Source organism: Mytilus californianus, unplaced genomic scaffold, assembly GCF_021869535.1.
Source record: "Mytilus californianus isolate M0D057914Y unplaced genomic scaffold, xbMytCali1.0.p SCAF_3, whole genome shotgun sequence".
NCBI lineage: Eukaryota > Metazoa > Mollusca > Bivalvia > Mytilida > Mytilidae > Mytilus > Mytilus californianus.
The window spans coordinates 5,003,040-5,021,136 of record NW_026262679.1 but is presented as its reverse complement, the minus strand read 5'-3'; the positions used below and the strand labels follow the sequence as shown (position 1 = coordinate 5,021,136).

The 18,097-nt window shown below is 31.9% G+C and overlaps 1 protein-coding gene across 32 annotated transcripts in view; it reads left to right on the top strand.

Annotated features, from left to right (window-relative positions):
• LOC127732896 (tubulin polyglutamylase TTLL13-like) overlaps window positions 1–15,549 on the top strand; it is a 64,614-nt gene extending 49,065 nt beyond the window's left edge. For 8 of the 32 annotated variants that reach the window (XM_052242073.1, XM_052242076.1, XM_052242074.1 and 5 more), the window contains 7 exons: window positions 2,027–2,254; window positions 4,482–4,841; window positions 7,337–7,561; window positions 7,924–8,152; window positions 10,096–10,149; window positions 10,640–10,678; window positions 12,521–15,549. In XM_052242073.1, coding sequence (XP_052098033.1) covers window positions 2,027–2,254; window positions 4,482–4,841; window positions 7,337–7,561; window positions 7,924–8,152; window positions 10,096–10,149; window positions 10,640–10,678; window positions 12,521–12,792 — 1,407 coding nt within the window. In that variant the 3' untranslated portion in view covers window positions 12,793–15,549. The other 24 variants (XM_052242082.1, XM_052242083.1, XM_052242090.1 and 21 more) reach the window with 24 other exon arrangements.
• The last annotated feature ends 2,548 nt before the right edge of the window (window positions 15,550–18,097 follow it).

The following is an 18,097-nucleotide window of genomic DNA, read 5'->3' as shown; positions in this document are numbered from 1 at the left end:
TTAAAGTTTTTGAAATTTTAATAACTTTCTTAAACTATCCTGGAACCAAACTTGGACAGAAGCTTGTTTATGATCATAAGATAGTATCCAGAAGTAAACTTTGTAAAAAAGAAAATCCTGTTTTTCCGTATTTTACTTATAAATGGACTTAGTTTTTCTGCCAGTTAACATTACATTCACTCTGTGGTTAAAGTTTTTAAAATTTTAATAACTTTCTTAAAACTATCCTGGATTTCCACCAAACTTGGACAGAAGTTGTTTATGATCATAAGATAGTATCCAGAAGTAAATTTTGTAAAAAAAAAATCCTGTTTATCTGTATTTTACTTAAAAATGGACTTAGTTTTTCTGCCAGTTAACATTACATTCACTCTGTGGTTAAAGTTTTAAAAATTTTAATAACTTTCTTAACCCTTACCATGCTGAGCCCGTCATATGACGGGTTGACCCAGACCACCGTTATTTGGCTCTAATGGCTCTCCATACTTTTAGAGGTCAACTTTATGATACTTATTTCGAAATGGATGCATGTTCCCTCAACCTGAGGCTATCTATTGTCATGTTTCTCATGTTTAAGTAGCATTTTGAGCTCAAATACGAACTTGGAAAATTGAAATTGGATAAAACTGGTTTTTCTGGAGGGGTGGGCTTCCCTTCTGTGTCTTACACAGGAAGTTCAGAGGCCTAAAACTTTCAAAAATAGTGTAAACCCGCAGACATATATCTACTGATCATAATTATTTTTGAAATACGCAGAGGAAACGACTACTTCCGGTTTCAGGTCCAGTTGAAGTCCAAAATCGGAAGAAATCGTGAAATTCCGTATTTTTTGTCCAAATGACCTTCTTTAGACTGGTGTTCCCAGATCAGTTTCACTCCAACCTAAGAACTGTTGGGGTTAATGTGTTTACTGGGGTCCACTGTACATGCAGACTACAGATGGATACCTATATCAGCATCCCTCGGTCTTTGGGGTCAAGTAATAGGACGAAAAATCGTCAAAAATGACGCTTTTTGCACCTGATGACCAACTTTGGGGCAAATTAACGCCCACCCACACCCACCTCCTCACCCCAACCACCCCGCCCCGTGATCCCCTACCTTAGATTTAAAGAAATCAATATGCTTCAGCAGCAGGGTAAAGCTCATTTGCATATAATTTGCATATTTTTGCAAATAAACGAAAATTAGACTTTTTCTGAAAACAATTCAGCATGGTAAGTGTTAAGGCCATTGGTGGTAGAAATCGATTTTTTTCCAGTTTTAGCCTCAATTTGTATGTTTTTTCGTCTCATTTTAGGTCGGAATGGGTTATCAAGGCCTCCAGATATACGGATTTGCTCAAAAACACTTTCAAGTTGATTTTAATTTTTGTTGTTTATTAACCCTTACCATGCTGAGCCCGTCATATGACGGGATAACCCAGACCACCGTTATTTGGCTCTAATGGCTCTCCATACTTTTAGAGGTCAACTTTATGATACTTATTTCGAAATGGATGCATGTTCCCTCAACCTGAGGCTATCTATTGTCATGTTTCTCATGTTTAAGTAGCATTTTGAGCTCAAATACGAACTTGGAAAATTGAAATTGGATTTTTAATAATTTTTTCCCCATTTTTGTAAAATAAATCTATTATGTACCTCCCCTATCACACTGAAAACATAGACAACAGCAAAAGTAGGTGAGACAGTGGGTGCCGCAGAACCCTTACAAATTTTTATATGTTTAAACCGAAAGTTTTTTATATACTATATACATATTAGTAACACATGAAGTTGACAGGAGAAAGATTTAGGTTGTTATCATATCTTTATTTATATGAAGAAAAAAAGAATATCTAATGGAAGAAATTTGAATAACAACATCATAAAAAACACAAGATATGACTGATATTTTTAAGATATGACTGATATTTTTAAGAATAACCACAATAAAAATTACTTTTTGAAAAGATGAGGTTGTTTCCACCAACAAATTATGATGTTAAACTGTACAAAAGGTAATAATTTGATTGTTATTATAGACCATAGGTAGTGAGTCTGACCGACGATTTAATGATGAGCCATTGGATACCAGTAAACCAATGGACATCTTAGAGGAAGAAGAACTGGAGAGAATCAGTGGTTTGTTACAACGTGATAACCTAGTCAGAGGTCTGGGCATAGTGGAACATGTGTATCGTCTCCTCCATTGTACACCAGGAACTATGGGAGTAATGAAGACAGATTCAAGACCTTTACCTCCACCCTTGGTAAGTTTATAAGTCATGACCTTTACCTCTAACCTTTGGAGGATACTTAGTCATGACCTTAACCTCTACCATTGATAGGTTTACTACTCTTGGTAGGTTTATAAGTCATGACCTTTACCCCTACTCTTGGTCATGACCTTTATCTCTACCTTCAGTAGGTTTATAAACCATGTTGTTTATCTTCACACTTGGTAGATTTATAAGCCAGAGAAATTTTATTACTTATAGCCAATTTGTTGGATGGCTTGTAAAACATATTAATCAGCTACATAGTTAACAGATGCAATCAACTTTTGTTAAATAAAGCCTGGCTAGAGAAATTCATTGTGAAGTGTATGAAAATATTATGTGTTGTATTTTAGTTTTAAGAACAGATTTTTATCCCTATAAATACTAAATGAAAAAGACTTAGGGATATTTATTTTACAACATTTCTGTAATAGAATTGACTTGTGTATAGGTTTTACAAATGAAAAAAGTGAGTACTAGAATCTGTATTAAAGGTCTTTCTTCTTTGGTAATTTTGTCACAATTATGAGGTATTAAAAATGATAAGTGAAGAAAATGTGCTTGAGGCAATATAATAGAAAAAAAATGTAAACTTGGTAATCTTAGATTGATAAAAAAACTTTGAATTTAGAAATTGAAAAATTATTTTCTATACTTTGAGTTCAAATAAAAGAACTTCAAGAAACATCTGAATGCTTTATCAGTTTGATTTATTTATGCATATTAAAGCAAAAATCTATTTAAACCTTTGCATGTTTTTGTGGCAAATATTACAATGATATTTCTTTAGTTGACAGTTAGATCTTCATAGAAAGATTTTAAGTTGATTTACGATTTTTTTTTTACATTTTGATTTCATTTCACTTGCAAAACACACATTTTTTTGTTCATGTTTTAAATATGTTATTGTTATGTAGAGTTTTTTTTTATTTAAATGGGGTGATATTTAACAGGTAGCCTGTACAAAAAATTCTAGACCTCAGACACAGGTAAAATATTTGATGTTGTGCCCATCCCTTAGACATTTAGGTCATATGAAAAGTATTCTTATTGTCGTAAATGATGTAATTTGTTTTGACTATGTATTTAAATGTTTTGTCAGTTGTTAAGAAAAGATAAGGTATTCGCTATTACTTTGTAAGAATTCTGACAAGATATTTTTAAGCAATTAGCCGAATTCCTCCCAGTTTACTAAAAATATTTGTGAAGTTACATGTAGTAGCCCTTTACTAATTTTACATGTTTCCATGTATTAACTGACTTCCTGATAAAATGCACTTACTAAAATCATTAATACTTCACTATTACATTATCAATGAAATCAATCATTTTATTTATCAATTTGTTTTTCAAGAAACATTAGGATGTAATGAAACATTATTTCTTAAATTTTACTATGAAAATCATACAAACATAACAAAAATTTTGTTAAACAAATTGCATTGGTGTATTTCTGTCTAGCCTCCATATGGTGAAATGAGTTTGATGTCATTTCTAAAGGTAAGCCCAACAATCATCTGTTGTTGAAACACCTGGTCATTAGCAGCTTAATGAAATTGTGCACTTGGCTGGAGGAGTCACTCATCCAATTGCACATGATATAAACAATTTTTTATATGACGAATTTTTTCTTGGAAAAACTAAAATAAAACAAATGCTTACAGCAAAGGTCCGATATAATCTCTGATTCAATCATTTAATTTTTAGGTAAAATTAAGCAAGCTTAGAAGACAGTTTAGAGATAGATTTTCTTTCAAAGTAGTTGGTATCTTTTTTAGTTTGTAAATATATACAGAGATAGAATAGATTTAAATTTTACTATTTGCACTTTTCATTTTTGCACATTAATAATTGCCTTTCATTGTTCTCCTAAAACGCATATGTTTTAGGGTAACAATGTGGAGGAAAATACTTCAGTATTCTTGTATCTGACTTGTAACAACAAAATTATTGTCAAATTAAAGTTTATTGAGCAGATTGTCAGAGCAAAACTGAAGAATTTTCTGTCCATTTTGTCCTTTGTCTAATATACACGCTGATCATTTTGGGAGTCAGTTAGCTTAAAGTCATATCATTCATACAGTAAAACAGTTAAAGGTTAGGATGAATTTATTGATCAAATTCTTGTAAAAGAAGGATTCAGTGTTTATATTAGATATATGATATCACGCAGCATGTATCACTTCCTTACCAGCTTTCTCTCTCTGCACTTGCACAGGACAATCACAGATGGCTTTGTGCCAATCGGCAAAATGAATCATGCCTTGCTGGGCAACGAGCCCCCATCAGAATAAAAGATCGTCAGTATTACAAAAAGTTACTGGATCGCTACTTTGGACATAACCATGCTTTAGCCAATGAAAACATCACTAAGACTGAAAAGAATGCAAGTAGATCAGGTCATAATAGATATGGAACAAATTACGATAGCAGCGTGTTCTTTCATGCAAGGGAAGATCCCAACAGACAGTTTCCACAGGTGCGTCTATCTTATAGCACCAATGATAGAAAGGTTGTTTTAACACACCAGCCCTTCACTCAAGATGATATTGAAAATGAAGAGCTGTTTGATTTGGAGGTTTGTAACCAGTGTTGTGATTGGCTGAGTTGATGTGAAATATCTTACCTTTAACATTTGTTTTGATAGGCTCAAATTTTCACAGCAAATAAACATCTGCTTATTGTTGTTTTAACTTTGAACCTGATAATACTACTATTTTTTTGTCTTGTATTAACCAACTTATATAGTCAAATAATGTTACCTTCTAATCATTTCCATCCTTACTTATTCCTTTTTTAATGACTTTTACCAAATGTGACCTTCATTATAGTTTACCCCCTTTTTTTAAGAACATTAATTTCCTTGGGTTTATTAAATTATACTTTAAATTTTGAACATTATATATTTGTTATTCAGCCGTTTGTACTTTTATTTTTGTTTCATCATTTGTTGTTAACTTGATTGACCCAAAGGTTCACATGAGCTTTCAGCTTCACATTGTATCCATCTTTGTCAGTCGACTTTTTGATAATCTTCACATAAACAGTGGACCAATTTGACAAAGCTTGAAAATAATAATCTTGAAGACTTTTTGATTTCGAAGCAATTGTGGTGGTTTCTCCAAGCAACCACTTCCGGCACCTTCACTTTGAAACTATTTTTTTTAAAGTGGCAATAATGTTAAGATGGTGGCTTATTAGGAAATTTATAATTCTGACACAGCTTATGAATTGATAGCAGTTGCCATTTTTCATGACAAAATAGATGGGGAAAAGTAAAGTTGTACAATGTAAATTCCCGTCAACCTCTTTCTATCTGCATTGCTGTGTTTCTCTTAGTGATAAATCACATCAACTCTTAGATTATTTTGTGGTTTTTAACATACAAAACCTAGATATTGATTTCAATGCTGTTTGTTAATGACTGTATTGTAACCCATAATCATATCTTTCTGTACAGAAATATATTTTGGTAACTGACCTGTTGGAAGAAAAGTAAGCTCCATTTCAAATATAAAGTCACTGTTTATAGGAAGAAAATACTGAATACAATGTACTGAGGTTGGGACTCGGACACTAGGTCACTGATTAGATTCTAAGATATATGTTGCTATACTTATTAAAACATAGAGTTGCTAAGTTTGCTTGTGACAAAGTTTTGTTCTACACTTGACGTATGCTACAACTTTATTTTTTGCTATTTAACTTTTTACACTAATGTTTATGTTTGCCTGCACAAAATACTTACTGACAAAACGGCTATATCTACTGGTAGAACTTTATATCTACTGGTAGTACTTTGCTATAAATATACGATTTACTTCCTTCTATCATATTTAACGTTCATTCTTCTAGATTTCTAATATTTGGTGATTAGCATCATCATAAATTTTTAAAATGTGCATATGGAGCGTCAAGTTCATAGTGTCTTTTAATTTTATATGAGGGTTGTTAAATTGATTTTAAAAATGGTTCTCTTTTTGAAACTCATTGAAATCCTATAAATACAAGATACAAGTTATTATGGTTATGTCAGATATTTTGTTTCAAGTTTTATATTTTTCTCTTTCACAAAACTTTCTGACAGAGAGTAAAGTTATGTATGATAAAAGGAAGTAAGACATATATGCACAGCTTGTATCAAACCTTGCTATGGTACTTTTCCATTGCTTTGTAGCATATTATATTACGTAGGATGTAGATACTCTCTATACATCCATGGTAAGCGTATTATTTATGTTATCCTCTATACAGCCTTCATGGTGGCTATATATTTATTTAGGTTTAGATTCACACCTTGGTAGCTGGTGGTGCAGAGACATCATGCTGGTAATTTTCACTTGATTTTGTTATATATGGAGTTACCAGTGATGTCTGTTGTAAAAATGATCTTGGTGATAGGTGCTTGATTATGTTTAGGTGTGTTCATTTCGTTGCATGATTTCTGTCTCTTTTTTATTTGTATATTCACACAGATAAAGTACTTACTAATAGATTCAAGCATCAGAGATAGTATATAATTTTAATAGAGTTTTTGCTGAAACTCTTTTTTTTTCAAAGATGGAGACATTATGTGCCATCAGTTTTTGAATGCTTATATTTAGCTAGTTGTTAAGTTTGTTCAATAAACTATGATTTTTTGTTGAATGATTTTAGATTTACCGCATGACCAAAGGAACTAAATAGAGGAAAAAAATAGTAAATTTATAAAGTTTTGTTTTTCTGCATTTTTTTAATAACCTTTTTCTAACAAAAGCTTTGTGGCATTGAATTTGTATACTTTTTTACAATTTTCATTTGTTAGACTCAAGACAGTAAGTTTTCATTTAAATTTTGAATGTCTTCAAATAATCAAAAGTTTTAAAACTGCTGATGGTTTTCTTTTTTCTGTTTGATAAGAATTAAGTGTGATTTCAATTTTAACAGGATTTGTGATTTTGTTTCTTTTTGTTTCTGTCTTGTTTTCTTCACTTTAAGCACTAAAATGTTTAAGCTGGAGCACGCTTGGTATATTTACGGTGGCAGGTTATACTTTTATTAACATAACTGGGAGGAGTTTTGTTTTGTTTTCAGAGTGGTCGTGAAGCGGATTTAACACGCCGGCAACACAACCACCATCATCACGATCATTCTTTATCATCTGCACTTACCAATTCCATGCATACCCTCACTAATAATGACAATAATTCTATATCATCTATCAATCAGCCTAACTACAATTCTGGACGAGTTTCCACGTGGCAGGGCAAGGCAGGAAGTCTAAGTAACCTGAATGAGAAGACAGTACCATCATATCAGGTGAGATCACAAGACATGAAAATCAATTATTGCAGAAGTTGTTTTTAATCTGTATTATATTACTGGAAGACATTTTTTTAAAATAATGAAAACTTAAAATCCATTCAAAATAATTTGAATTTTACTTTTTTGAGCCCTACTTTACTACTGTGGGAGTGTTTAACGACCTTGACTGACTGTAAAGCCCTGCCTTCATTTCAACCCATAGTTACTACTTCTTTATCTAGGCACAGTGTGTTTTAAAACAACAAATTGTTATCTAGTTTATAGATTAAGTAATGTCTTAAAATTGGTAAATAATACTACAGTTTATATAAACAAAGCAAGTTTTTTGACTGAGAATTCTTTACTGCACATTTCAGAGAAATAAGTTTGTGAAGAAACCTTTAGGAGGAAATCCAAGGTCAAACTCGGGTGCCCTTGTTATCCAAGAATCTGAGTTCAGAAGCAATTTATCACACCTTTTAGACACAGAAGCTGAGAGAAACAGAATATTGGCCAGGAATGGCTACGCTTCTGACTGGAGATCAGATGTAGCAACGCCAAACAGTAAACGGACATTAAGTGCCCAGGGCCAGAGGAAAGATGGAGGTGAGGAATCCCACAGTTATAGGTTGATGAAATTACACACAACTTTAGGTGTATAAAATTACACTCCACTATTGGTGGATGAATTTACACACAATTTAAGGTGGATTAAATTACGCACAAATTTAGGTGGATAAAATTACACACAACTTTAGGTGGACACAATTTCACACAAATTTAGGTGGATAAAATTACACACAATTAAAGGTGGATAAAGTTACACACAAATTGATGGTGTCACCAGAGTTTTATTATAAGTGATGACAGATTCTTGAAGTTTGAAATTTAAGTACTGAATTGCTCACAAAGAGTCCTAATTATTAGTTGTTTTTAATCTGTAAATGGTATATACATGTATTATGCAATAGGATTGGGTTGTTTCTACTGTTTAAATACACAGTAGATTTACTATCTTCATTTGTGTTAAGCAAATGAATATGGAAAGGTATTTACTTTAGGAAATCAAAACTAATCAATAAACATGTTTAGAAAAAGAAATTCAAGTCCAGTACCAAAAACAAAATGTAAATGTATTTAAAAGTATGAATATTGATCAAACTAAGAAGTAATAATTAGGATTTACAGATAATGAGTATTGATAACTACTTAAGTTATTCACTCTGATATTCTTCAATATTTTTAAGTTGTAGGATTTTTTGTGGTGGCAGAAAATCCTGTTCGATCAGCCATCTGTCGTTCATCGTATGTCCCACGTGTGTTGAGTTTTATTGTTGTGTAAAATAAAAAGCATGATGAAATCTTGTTCTATCAGAGGCTGTCTGTCTATTGCTAAGTCAATGACATGCTATTTAATGAACAAAATATTTCTCTGATAGAGCATCTAAATAATTGATGATGTGGAGAATAACAGCATGTACAAAAAGGCTTACAGTTAACTTGCATGCTATTTTCAGCAAAATATGTCGGAGGTGATAATCTTATTACTAAGAAATTAAAAATAAACTTTTATCTTTGCCCATTAGAATTTTTTTAAACAAATAGTTATAGAATAAGAAATTAACAAATATCTTTTGTCATCTTGCATATTCCTTATGGATAACAGTGGGTGCATATAAAACGGTAGGATCACTGATAGGGTTGGAGATTTATTTAGATTGTAGATGAGAAACTTATCTTTTCTGGTGCTTTGCTGTTTAGATGCAGAAACTGCAGCCAAGATTTTTAAATTGTTTAGTGAGGGATTTACTCTGCATGTTACAGATTAGAATTAAATATAATTTAATGAGATCATTTCTGTGGTGTTTTAGCCATGAACACAACTTTATATAAAAATGTCATTCAGTTTAATGTGTTTTTTCTTGTTTTCCTAGCTAAATCAGTGATGCAACATCAAATTCAAGTCAATCATGACCATTGTTGAATACTTTTCTAATGTAAATAAGGTATTATTTAGACAGAATTATTGTGGTTTTTAACTTGTTCACCTGTCATCCAAAAAGTTAACAATCCTGTGTGGCTCACAAACAAATATTAAAATCAAACTTTTATATCCAATTTAGTCACACAGTAATTTCTTTTGTGTATTCACGAGATTGTTACTAATGTTCTGTGCATTGCACTAGAGTTTTCTTCTGTGCATCACATACATAGTATATAAACTAGTTGAATTTTTCGGAAATTTTCTTTTCATAATGGACGTGTTATGGTGAATAAGATTATGTTAATTCTAAATAATACCTTATTTGTTATAACTTGAAAGTAAATATGAATAAGTTAATAACTGAATGCATTTTATAAAAGCAGTGAATTAAGCTTTGATCTGTCTATAGATGTTGTAAATCTTTCTCTATCCCATTTTCAGTTTTACGGATGGCCAGGGCTTGTCTGTCTGCCAACTATTTGATAAGGAAAAAAAGGGTTATTGTAATATTTATCTCTCTTTTGATGTGATTATTTATTATTAAATCCACCAATTTCACTGTTAGGTTGGCGTTACATTGCACACAACTCAAACTACCCACTTTGGCAGTATCATTTAGGTATGTGTTTGTTATGGCTTAGAGTCCCCCATACACCATTCCTTAGATGTTCGCTCTCTTGTTAGATGTTCATATATGTTTATATTTTGCTTTTATTTATGCTGTCACTGATAGAGCAAACTTCCTTACAGTATGTCCAAGAACTGCATGAATAAAAGGATTCTGCTAAAATGTAAATTTTTCTAAATTAATCAAAGCTAGGATGAAGTAATTTTTGTTTAATCATAGAAGAAGACAGAAAGATTCTTGAAAGAAGAGACAAAAAAGGAAAATAATTTGATTGATAACTTCAAATAAATGATTAGTTTTCTACTTGTTTTTCTGTACCTATAAAGTGGTTGATATTAAATGATATTCCCATATGAAATTTATAAGGTAACTTCCTGACCATTCATGCTTTTTGAAAAGAGCAACATATAAGCTGATAGATTATGTTAGTTGTACTTAGAATGTATTTAGTCAATTCTAATTAGTTTTTGGCATGCCACAGATAATAACACATCAAAACCCTTGGAGTTACCGAGCGTAAGTAAGTACACAAAATTCCTGCCCGGTTAATTTCACAGCATCCTTCCTCTTTTCATTATGTCATGGTGGATGTGTGGGTTGTCGTTGCACTGCCTAACGATAACCTATACAATAATATATTAATCCTTTAACTGCTATTGGTTTGTTTGAATGCTCTTTAATATGCTATTATTGTGCTAAACCAAGGCTTCCAAAACGGTCATATATTCCGGACATTTGTATAAAGTCCGGTAAAAGTCCGGCTGGGCAAAGCATGAAACGGACATCTATTTTTTAGTTTTCAAGGCTTAAGAGACGGTCATTTTAACATAATTCGCGATTTTTTTTACCCAACCTTTTGCCTTTAACAGCCACACATTTCCGGTAATAAAAGTGACATGATCATTAAGTACTATCAAAACAACCCCTACTTTAAAACCTTCTCATTTTAATCAAGGCTAATTAGTTGTCGAACAGCTGAAATTACCTGTTCAGGTGACAGGTAAACTATTTTGAACCGGACATTGATCGGTCTATTCAAAGTTATTTTCTTACATTTCAGCGGTTTGCATCTAATTAATTTAGTCAAAAAGATTTAAATTATCAGAAATACGTTTACAAATATGATTTGATGAAAAAATTAAAAAGGTGAAAATGAAAAATCGTCATAACTACGTTGTTTGAACCAGAGACATGTATCTGTTTGAACTAGTACACGTGTGCGCATGTGCGCAGGTGTGAAATTTAATTATGCATCCTAATTTCTCCAAAAAATGCTTAAATTGTCATTGATACCTTTATCTCACGTTTATTTCGAATATTTTCTTGAAGAAATAACGTAGAAAGAGCTACTTACACTCATTCATGCTTTGCAAACGTACACGGAATTTACGTATCCGTCGCTGGTCCATGTTTTACCATTGTCAAGATAACATCCGGTTTAGATTTAAAAACGAAAGTAGAGTTTTAGACAACATTATTTTGCACAAATGAAGAGTCTAAGCAGATAATATAAGTACGCTGATGTTGCACACTACGAATGATGCACTTCCAATTTAACAGTTTACGTCAGAACTTCGAATTTGAATCAAAGAAAGTTTAATATCGTTTTTTGTTAATGTTAATCATTGGGAAGGCCAACTCGGCAACTGATTACCATAATTGCCTTTTATTTATTTAGTCTTAAGGGATTAAAATCGGGATAATATATGAAATGTCCGGCTGGCTAAAAATAATTTTGGAAGCCCTGTGCTAAACTAGATGTATTTACATTGTATCCTAAATGTTTTATAGAGTATTAGTTTACTTACAATCATTTACTTACAACTAGGAAAAAGAATTTTTCTATTTTTGAAATTTCTTGCTATCCAGTGATAAGGACAATGTCTTCTTTTTTATGAGTTCCATCTTGGAGCTGTATATATTTCTACAGTTATAATTCAATATTGACCGATTTAATTCTCATAATAACAATTTTCTACTTATTAAAAGGGGGAAAAAAAGACCTAATATAAAGGTTGTAAGAAGTTTTATTTAGCTTCAGGATTTACAATTTATATTTATATATATATTGTTGTTGCACTATATGTATATGTATGATGGCTATCAATAATAAAATCCTTCATTGATTTAAATGTATTTATTCAAGTATAAATTATGATGGTTGAAAGTTTGTAATGCTGTTTCATATTTTGCCTGTAATTTCAGAGATGTTTGTATGTTAATGTTTTATTTAATTATATCAAGCAATAAAACTTTTTTCCATTAAAAGTATAATTTGCATCTTCACTAGAAGTCTTGTTAAATGTCAGTCTGTGATAAAATATAATGATAATTTTGTAATATGTCTGTTCTTTGCTTTCAGACCTACCAAGAGTCGCACCCAATAATGGTCCGCCGGGTCTATCAGTGGTCTCGGCCCCTGCCCCCGTAGTACAGAGACCTGATCTTGGACATCCTGGATCAGCCACCCCTGGAAGTAACATAAGTCGTATAGGATCTCAACAATCTATATCAGAAGGCCAGAATTCTGCCTCTCTCAGGTCTACCAAATCACAACGTATTAGAGGAGCATCTAATAATCTCCGCATACGTCAAATAGAACTGAGAGAGAACCACGCTACGGTACTCAGCTGACAGAATACAAACTGTTAAAGCCATTACACCTATGTATATATATGGCATGCCTGCATCAGACCCAGTTACCTATCCAGAACAGACTCTCTGATATATTGTTGATATTTAAGTGTATTTCTGGGTGCAGAGAAAAAGTTAGACAATTTGCTGAACTATGGCATTGACCCTTACAAAAATTATTTTTATAGGGAAGCACTATAAATTACAAGTTTAATAGAAGGAATAATTGTAAACAAAGAAAAAAAGAATATGTTACAAATATTACAACAAGATACAGAATTGATATTAGTACTGTAAGGTATATTTATTGAAGGTTAAGAAATCACTAAGGGCTTCATCTGCATGTCAAATTCAGCACATTGTCTAAACAGTGTAAGTAGGTAGGCACTTGTCCTGACAGTCTGGACAAAAAGTGTGCAATCAGACCAATTATTCCGTCCATATTTTCTGAATTTTCTGTGATAGGGTAAACTATGTGATATTGATACACAAATCTTTATTTTTGTCATTTCTATTTATAAGATATATTTTCATATTGAATTTTGTTGCAGACATTTCACCTATAATTATTGGTCAGAGTTTTGTCATTACTTCAGAAGTTTAAAATGTTGAGCATTAGTTTTATTTTATTTTTGAATTGACATTTTTCATTTTATCTTTGCAAGTGATCAGGTTTTGGGTATTATGAATCATTACAGAAAAAGCTTTCTTTCACAAATTTTTGTACCTTTGTGTACACTATGCAGGTTGGACAACACTTTCAGCATTTTTTAGTATCTCCTCAATGAAGTTGTAAATGCTAGACTTAGACCTGCTGTTTCCAGCAAAGGTAGTGTCAACATTTTGTTAAAGTTTGTGATAAGAAACCGCTAATTGAAGGTCAATAATATTTGAGATGTAACAGTTGTATAAGCATTTGCACATCTCATTTCCAAGGAAATAATTCCTCCTCAGTCATGCATATTTTACATGTTTAAGTTTGTAAATAGGTCTGTTTAAGGGAAATACTATTGGTAAGCCAATTATATTTGATATATAGTTGTATAGGCATTAGCAAATCTCATTTCCATGAAGATAATATGACCCTGCCCCCTCAGTTATGGTTCATTGATTTTGAAACTTTTGCATAGTTTACATGTTAAAGTGTTGAATTTCAACATTTGATTTGCCTAATATTATCAAAATCACAAACAGGCAAGACATATCTTTGTGTCAACAGTTAATAGAATTTTTCAGTAAAGTTCTTAAAAGTTCTTATCTAAAGTAATTTCATTTAAGTCTGAAAACATAGTTTTGGTAAATGAGACCACAGTTGTCCTTAAATAGTCAATGTTACCCCTTTTATTTAAATATTGGGAAACTATGACTGGAAATGAAACAAATAAATCTTTGTTTTCCATGTTGATTCAATCGTAAAGTGAATATTTGATAGTCGACCTTATATTTACAGAGTAGGGTATTTTGTATTTATTGTAAAACAACAAATTTTTTTTGGTATCTAAACAAAGTTAAGTAATAATTCATTTATATCTGAAGTAAGTGTTTTTTTCTTTCAATTTTATCATAATACATGTGTATTTAAAATTTGTGCCTTTAATATAAGACAGTGCTGACAGTTTCATTTCAGTCATAATTTGACTTTAGACTGAATTGATATTTGTTTTAACATTAGTACCAACAACATTGTATCAAACAAATGTTGACAAATATTATAAATAGATCTTATTGCATTTCATATACAAATCTTAGAATGGATGCATTCAGAATTTTAAAACTTTACATTTTATGTTGTCCTCCTTGTTATGCCAGTGTATCTGTATAATTTATGGTATTTATTTTTTGATGTTACATATTTTTATACATTCTTAATCTGTGATATGTTTTATTGCTGTGCCTTCATCAATGTAAGCACATTTTTCTGTGTAGTCTGTTTTATGTGCCAAATCTGAACTTTTTCCTTATTTATTTCTTTTTATAAATTTCAATATTGAATACTCTTTTCTTTTAATGTGTTTTTAATTTTTTAAAAGTAGCAGTTTGGCAATTTAAATTATTTGCATCGTTATCATTAAATATATATAAAAGTTGATGGTTTAATGATTTGGTCTTTGTCAGGTTGTGCAACTGAAAAAAAGACAAATATAAATTAAGAACACAATTCTTAATAATTTTTTCAAGAATTTCATCAGCAAATTTTGAATTCTTTATATAACTACACATCTTTTGGTTTTTACTGTCATTGAAAAATTAAGTAGCTTCAAAGTCATATTTATTCAATTTATTTCTTTGTCATATTCTCCCAGCCTGAATCTTTGAAAAACTGTTTATCAGATTTAAACTTATGTTAACAGTCTTGCCTCTTTAGATGTTTTACCATTTATGGACAAAAGCATCATGATGATAGGCATTCTTGGTAATTGTGAAAGTTTTATCTTACATTTATAAGCCTTATGTTTTTACAGTTTTTAGATAAACAAGGGGTATTATAATTGTCAGATATACAGATTTTTTTTGGCAGTTAAAACTTGAAGATTGCTAGCTAAACTTACAAAAGAACATTGTTCTGTTCATACGTTTTATTTAGTTTATGAAGATTGTCATATTATCAGTATTATGTTAGGTATGTGATTTTTGTTGTTGTTTGTTCAGTCAGAGAGAATGTGACAACATTGTATGTAACTTGTTTGTAAATATCATAAAATGGTTACAGAATTGTAGACAATATATATTTAATAATTAAAATAATTTATCTTCTAACTGTATAGTTCTTTTTCACAGGTCTGAAAACTAGTTTTTGCATTACCTGCAACAACAGTCTAATTCTGTGTTATGTACTTGTGTTTAGCTTTGAATTTCAGAAGGTAGAAGACCTGGAAGCTTCAGGTAGAGAAACACTAATTTGGGCTAGGCCAGAAAGAATATCTTAGAAAGTAGTACACATTTTACACAAAATAGTTCCTATGCATAGCTGTAACTTTGTAAAAAGGTATAATATTTTGCTAATTTTGGTATCAATTGAAAGCCTATATAGACTTGGGATCACTGTAGAACCCTTGTTGAAAGTTTCCTTTAAATAATAAAAAACATGTATAAAACTGAAATAGGAGAGCATATTTTTCGCATTGCTCAGATTAGAAGAATCTGCTTTTGTACTTCTAAACTTTTGAGAACCAGTGCGATCTTAAATTCAATTAAAGGTATTATCAATTTATCATGCACAAGTCAGGATAAGGTATAGTTGACTGTCACTTTATTTAGACTTGAGACGAAATAGTAATGACTGCTTGAAATTGCAGAATTCAACATAGAAAACCATGTGGTTATGAATTACTGGTTTTATTCCTTCATACTTTGTATAAAGATGCCTTATGTTTTGATGTTTTGTCCTTGATCTCATTCTCATGGTTCAGCAACTAATTGTAAACAACGCTATAGTTTTTAGTCAAGTGACTTTCTTGCTTATGAGAAAATAGGATAATCAGGAATCAAGGTTTACATGTAAGTCAGGCAGTATACATGTACATCAGACATGTATCACCTGACCTTGACCTCATTTCATTAAAAAGTGATTAATAAGGTAAGGTTTTTGTGATTAGGTCCTTTTCTCAGTTACTTTAAGCAGTACTTTATTTAAGGGGTATGGAAAGCTTGTAAGGTGTATACGTCTGTTGAGCAGGGTTAATCTGACATTGATATCTTTTTCATGGTTCATTGGTCTGTTTCTCAGATACTTTAAGCAATAGGTTTTTATACGACCGCAAAAAAATTTTTGTGGTCGTATATTGGTATGACGTCGTCCTTGTCGTCCGAAGACACATTAGTTTTCGCACTCTAACTTTAGTTTAAGTGAATGGATCTCAATGAAATTTAACCATAAGGTTCAATACCACAAAAGGAAGGTGGGGATTGATTTTGGGGCTTATGGTACCTACAGTTAAGGAATTAGGGGCCAAAAAGGGGCCAAAAATAAGCATTTTTGTAACTTCCAGACATAACTTGTGTGTAAGTGTATGGATCTCTCTGACATTATACCACAAGGTTCCATATCACAAAGGGAATGCTGGGATTGATTTTGGGGGTAATTGCCTCCAAATTTTAGGAATTAGGGGCCAAAAAGGGGCAAAAAACGCATTTTTCTAGTTTCATGACAATAACTTGTGTATAAGTGTATGGATCTCTCTGACATTGTACCACAAGGTTCCATATCACAAAGGGAATGCTGGAATTGATTTTGGGGGTAATTGCCCAAAAAGTTTTAGGAATAAGGGGCCAAAAATAAGCATTTTTCTAGTTTCCAGACAATAAGTTGTGTGTAAGTGTATGGATCTTTATGAAATTGTACTACAAGGTTCCATATCACAAAGGGAAAGCTGGAATTGATTTTGGGGGTAATTGCCCAAAATGTTTAGGAATAAGGGGCCAAAAAGGGACCAAAAATAATCATTTTTCTAGTTTCCAGACAATAACTTGTGTTCAAATGTATGGATCTCTCTGAAATTGTTCTGCAAGGTACCATACCACAAAGGGAAGGCTGGGATTGATTTTGGGGGTAATTCCCTCAAAATTTTAGTAATTGGGGGCCATAAAAGGGCAAAAAAACAAGCATTTTTCTAGTTTCAGGACAATAACTTGTAAGTGTATGGATCTTTATGGAATTGTACTGCAAGGTTCCATATCACAAAGGGAAAGCTGGGTTTGAGTTTGGGGGTAATTGCCCTAAAAGTTTAGGAATTTGGGGCCAAAAAGGGGCCAAAAAACAAGCATTTTTCTAGTTTCCAGACAATAACTTGTGTTCAAGTGTATGGATCTCTCTGAAATTGTACTTCAAGGTACCATACCACAAAGGGAAAGCTGGGATTGAGTTTGGGGGTGATGAATCATAAGGGGGTTCAAAAAATTGGGGGGGGGGAGGGGGGGTTTCCTTTTTTTTCTTTAAAATTTTCCATTTTAAATTGGTTATTTCTGATTTATATATAAAAGCAAATAATAATGATATGGTTTGAATAGGTAAATTAAAAATTTTTAAGTTCTTGGACCACTTTCATTCTGTGTGAGAAACCTATGCTGTGTCAAATATTTAATTACAATCCAAATTCAGTGCTGTATCAAGCTTGAATGTTGTGTCCATACTTGCCCCAACTGTTCAGGGTTCGACCTCTGCGGTCGTATCAAGCTGCGCCCCAGCGGAGCATTTTATTGGAGTAAGGAATGACTGTATAGTGTACATGTCTGTTTGACAAGGTTTATCTAACCTTTACCTTGTATCATGGTTCATTGGTCAACATTAAGTTTTTGTCTTGCTTGC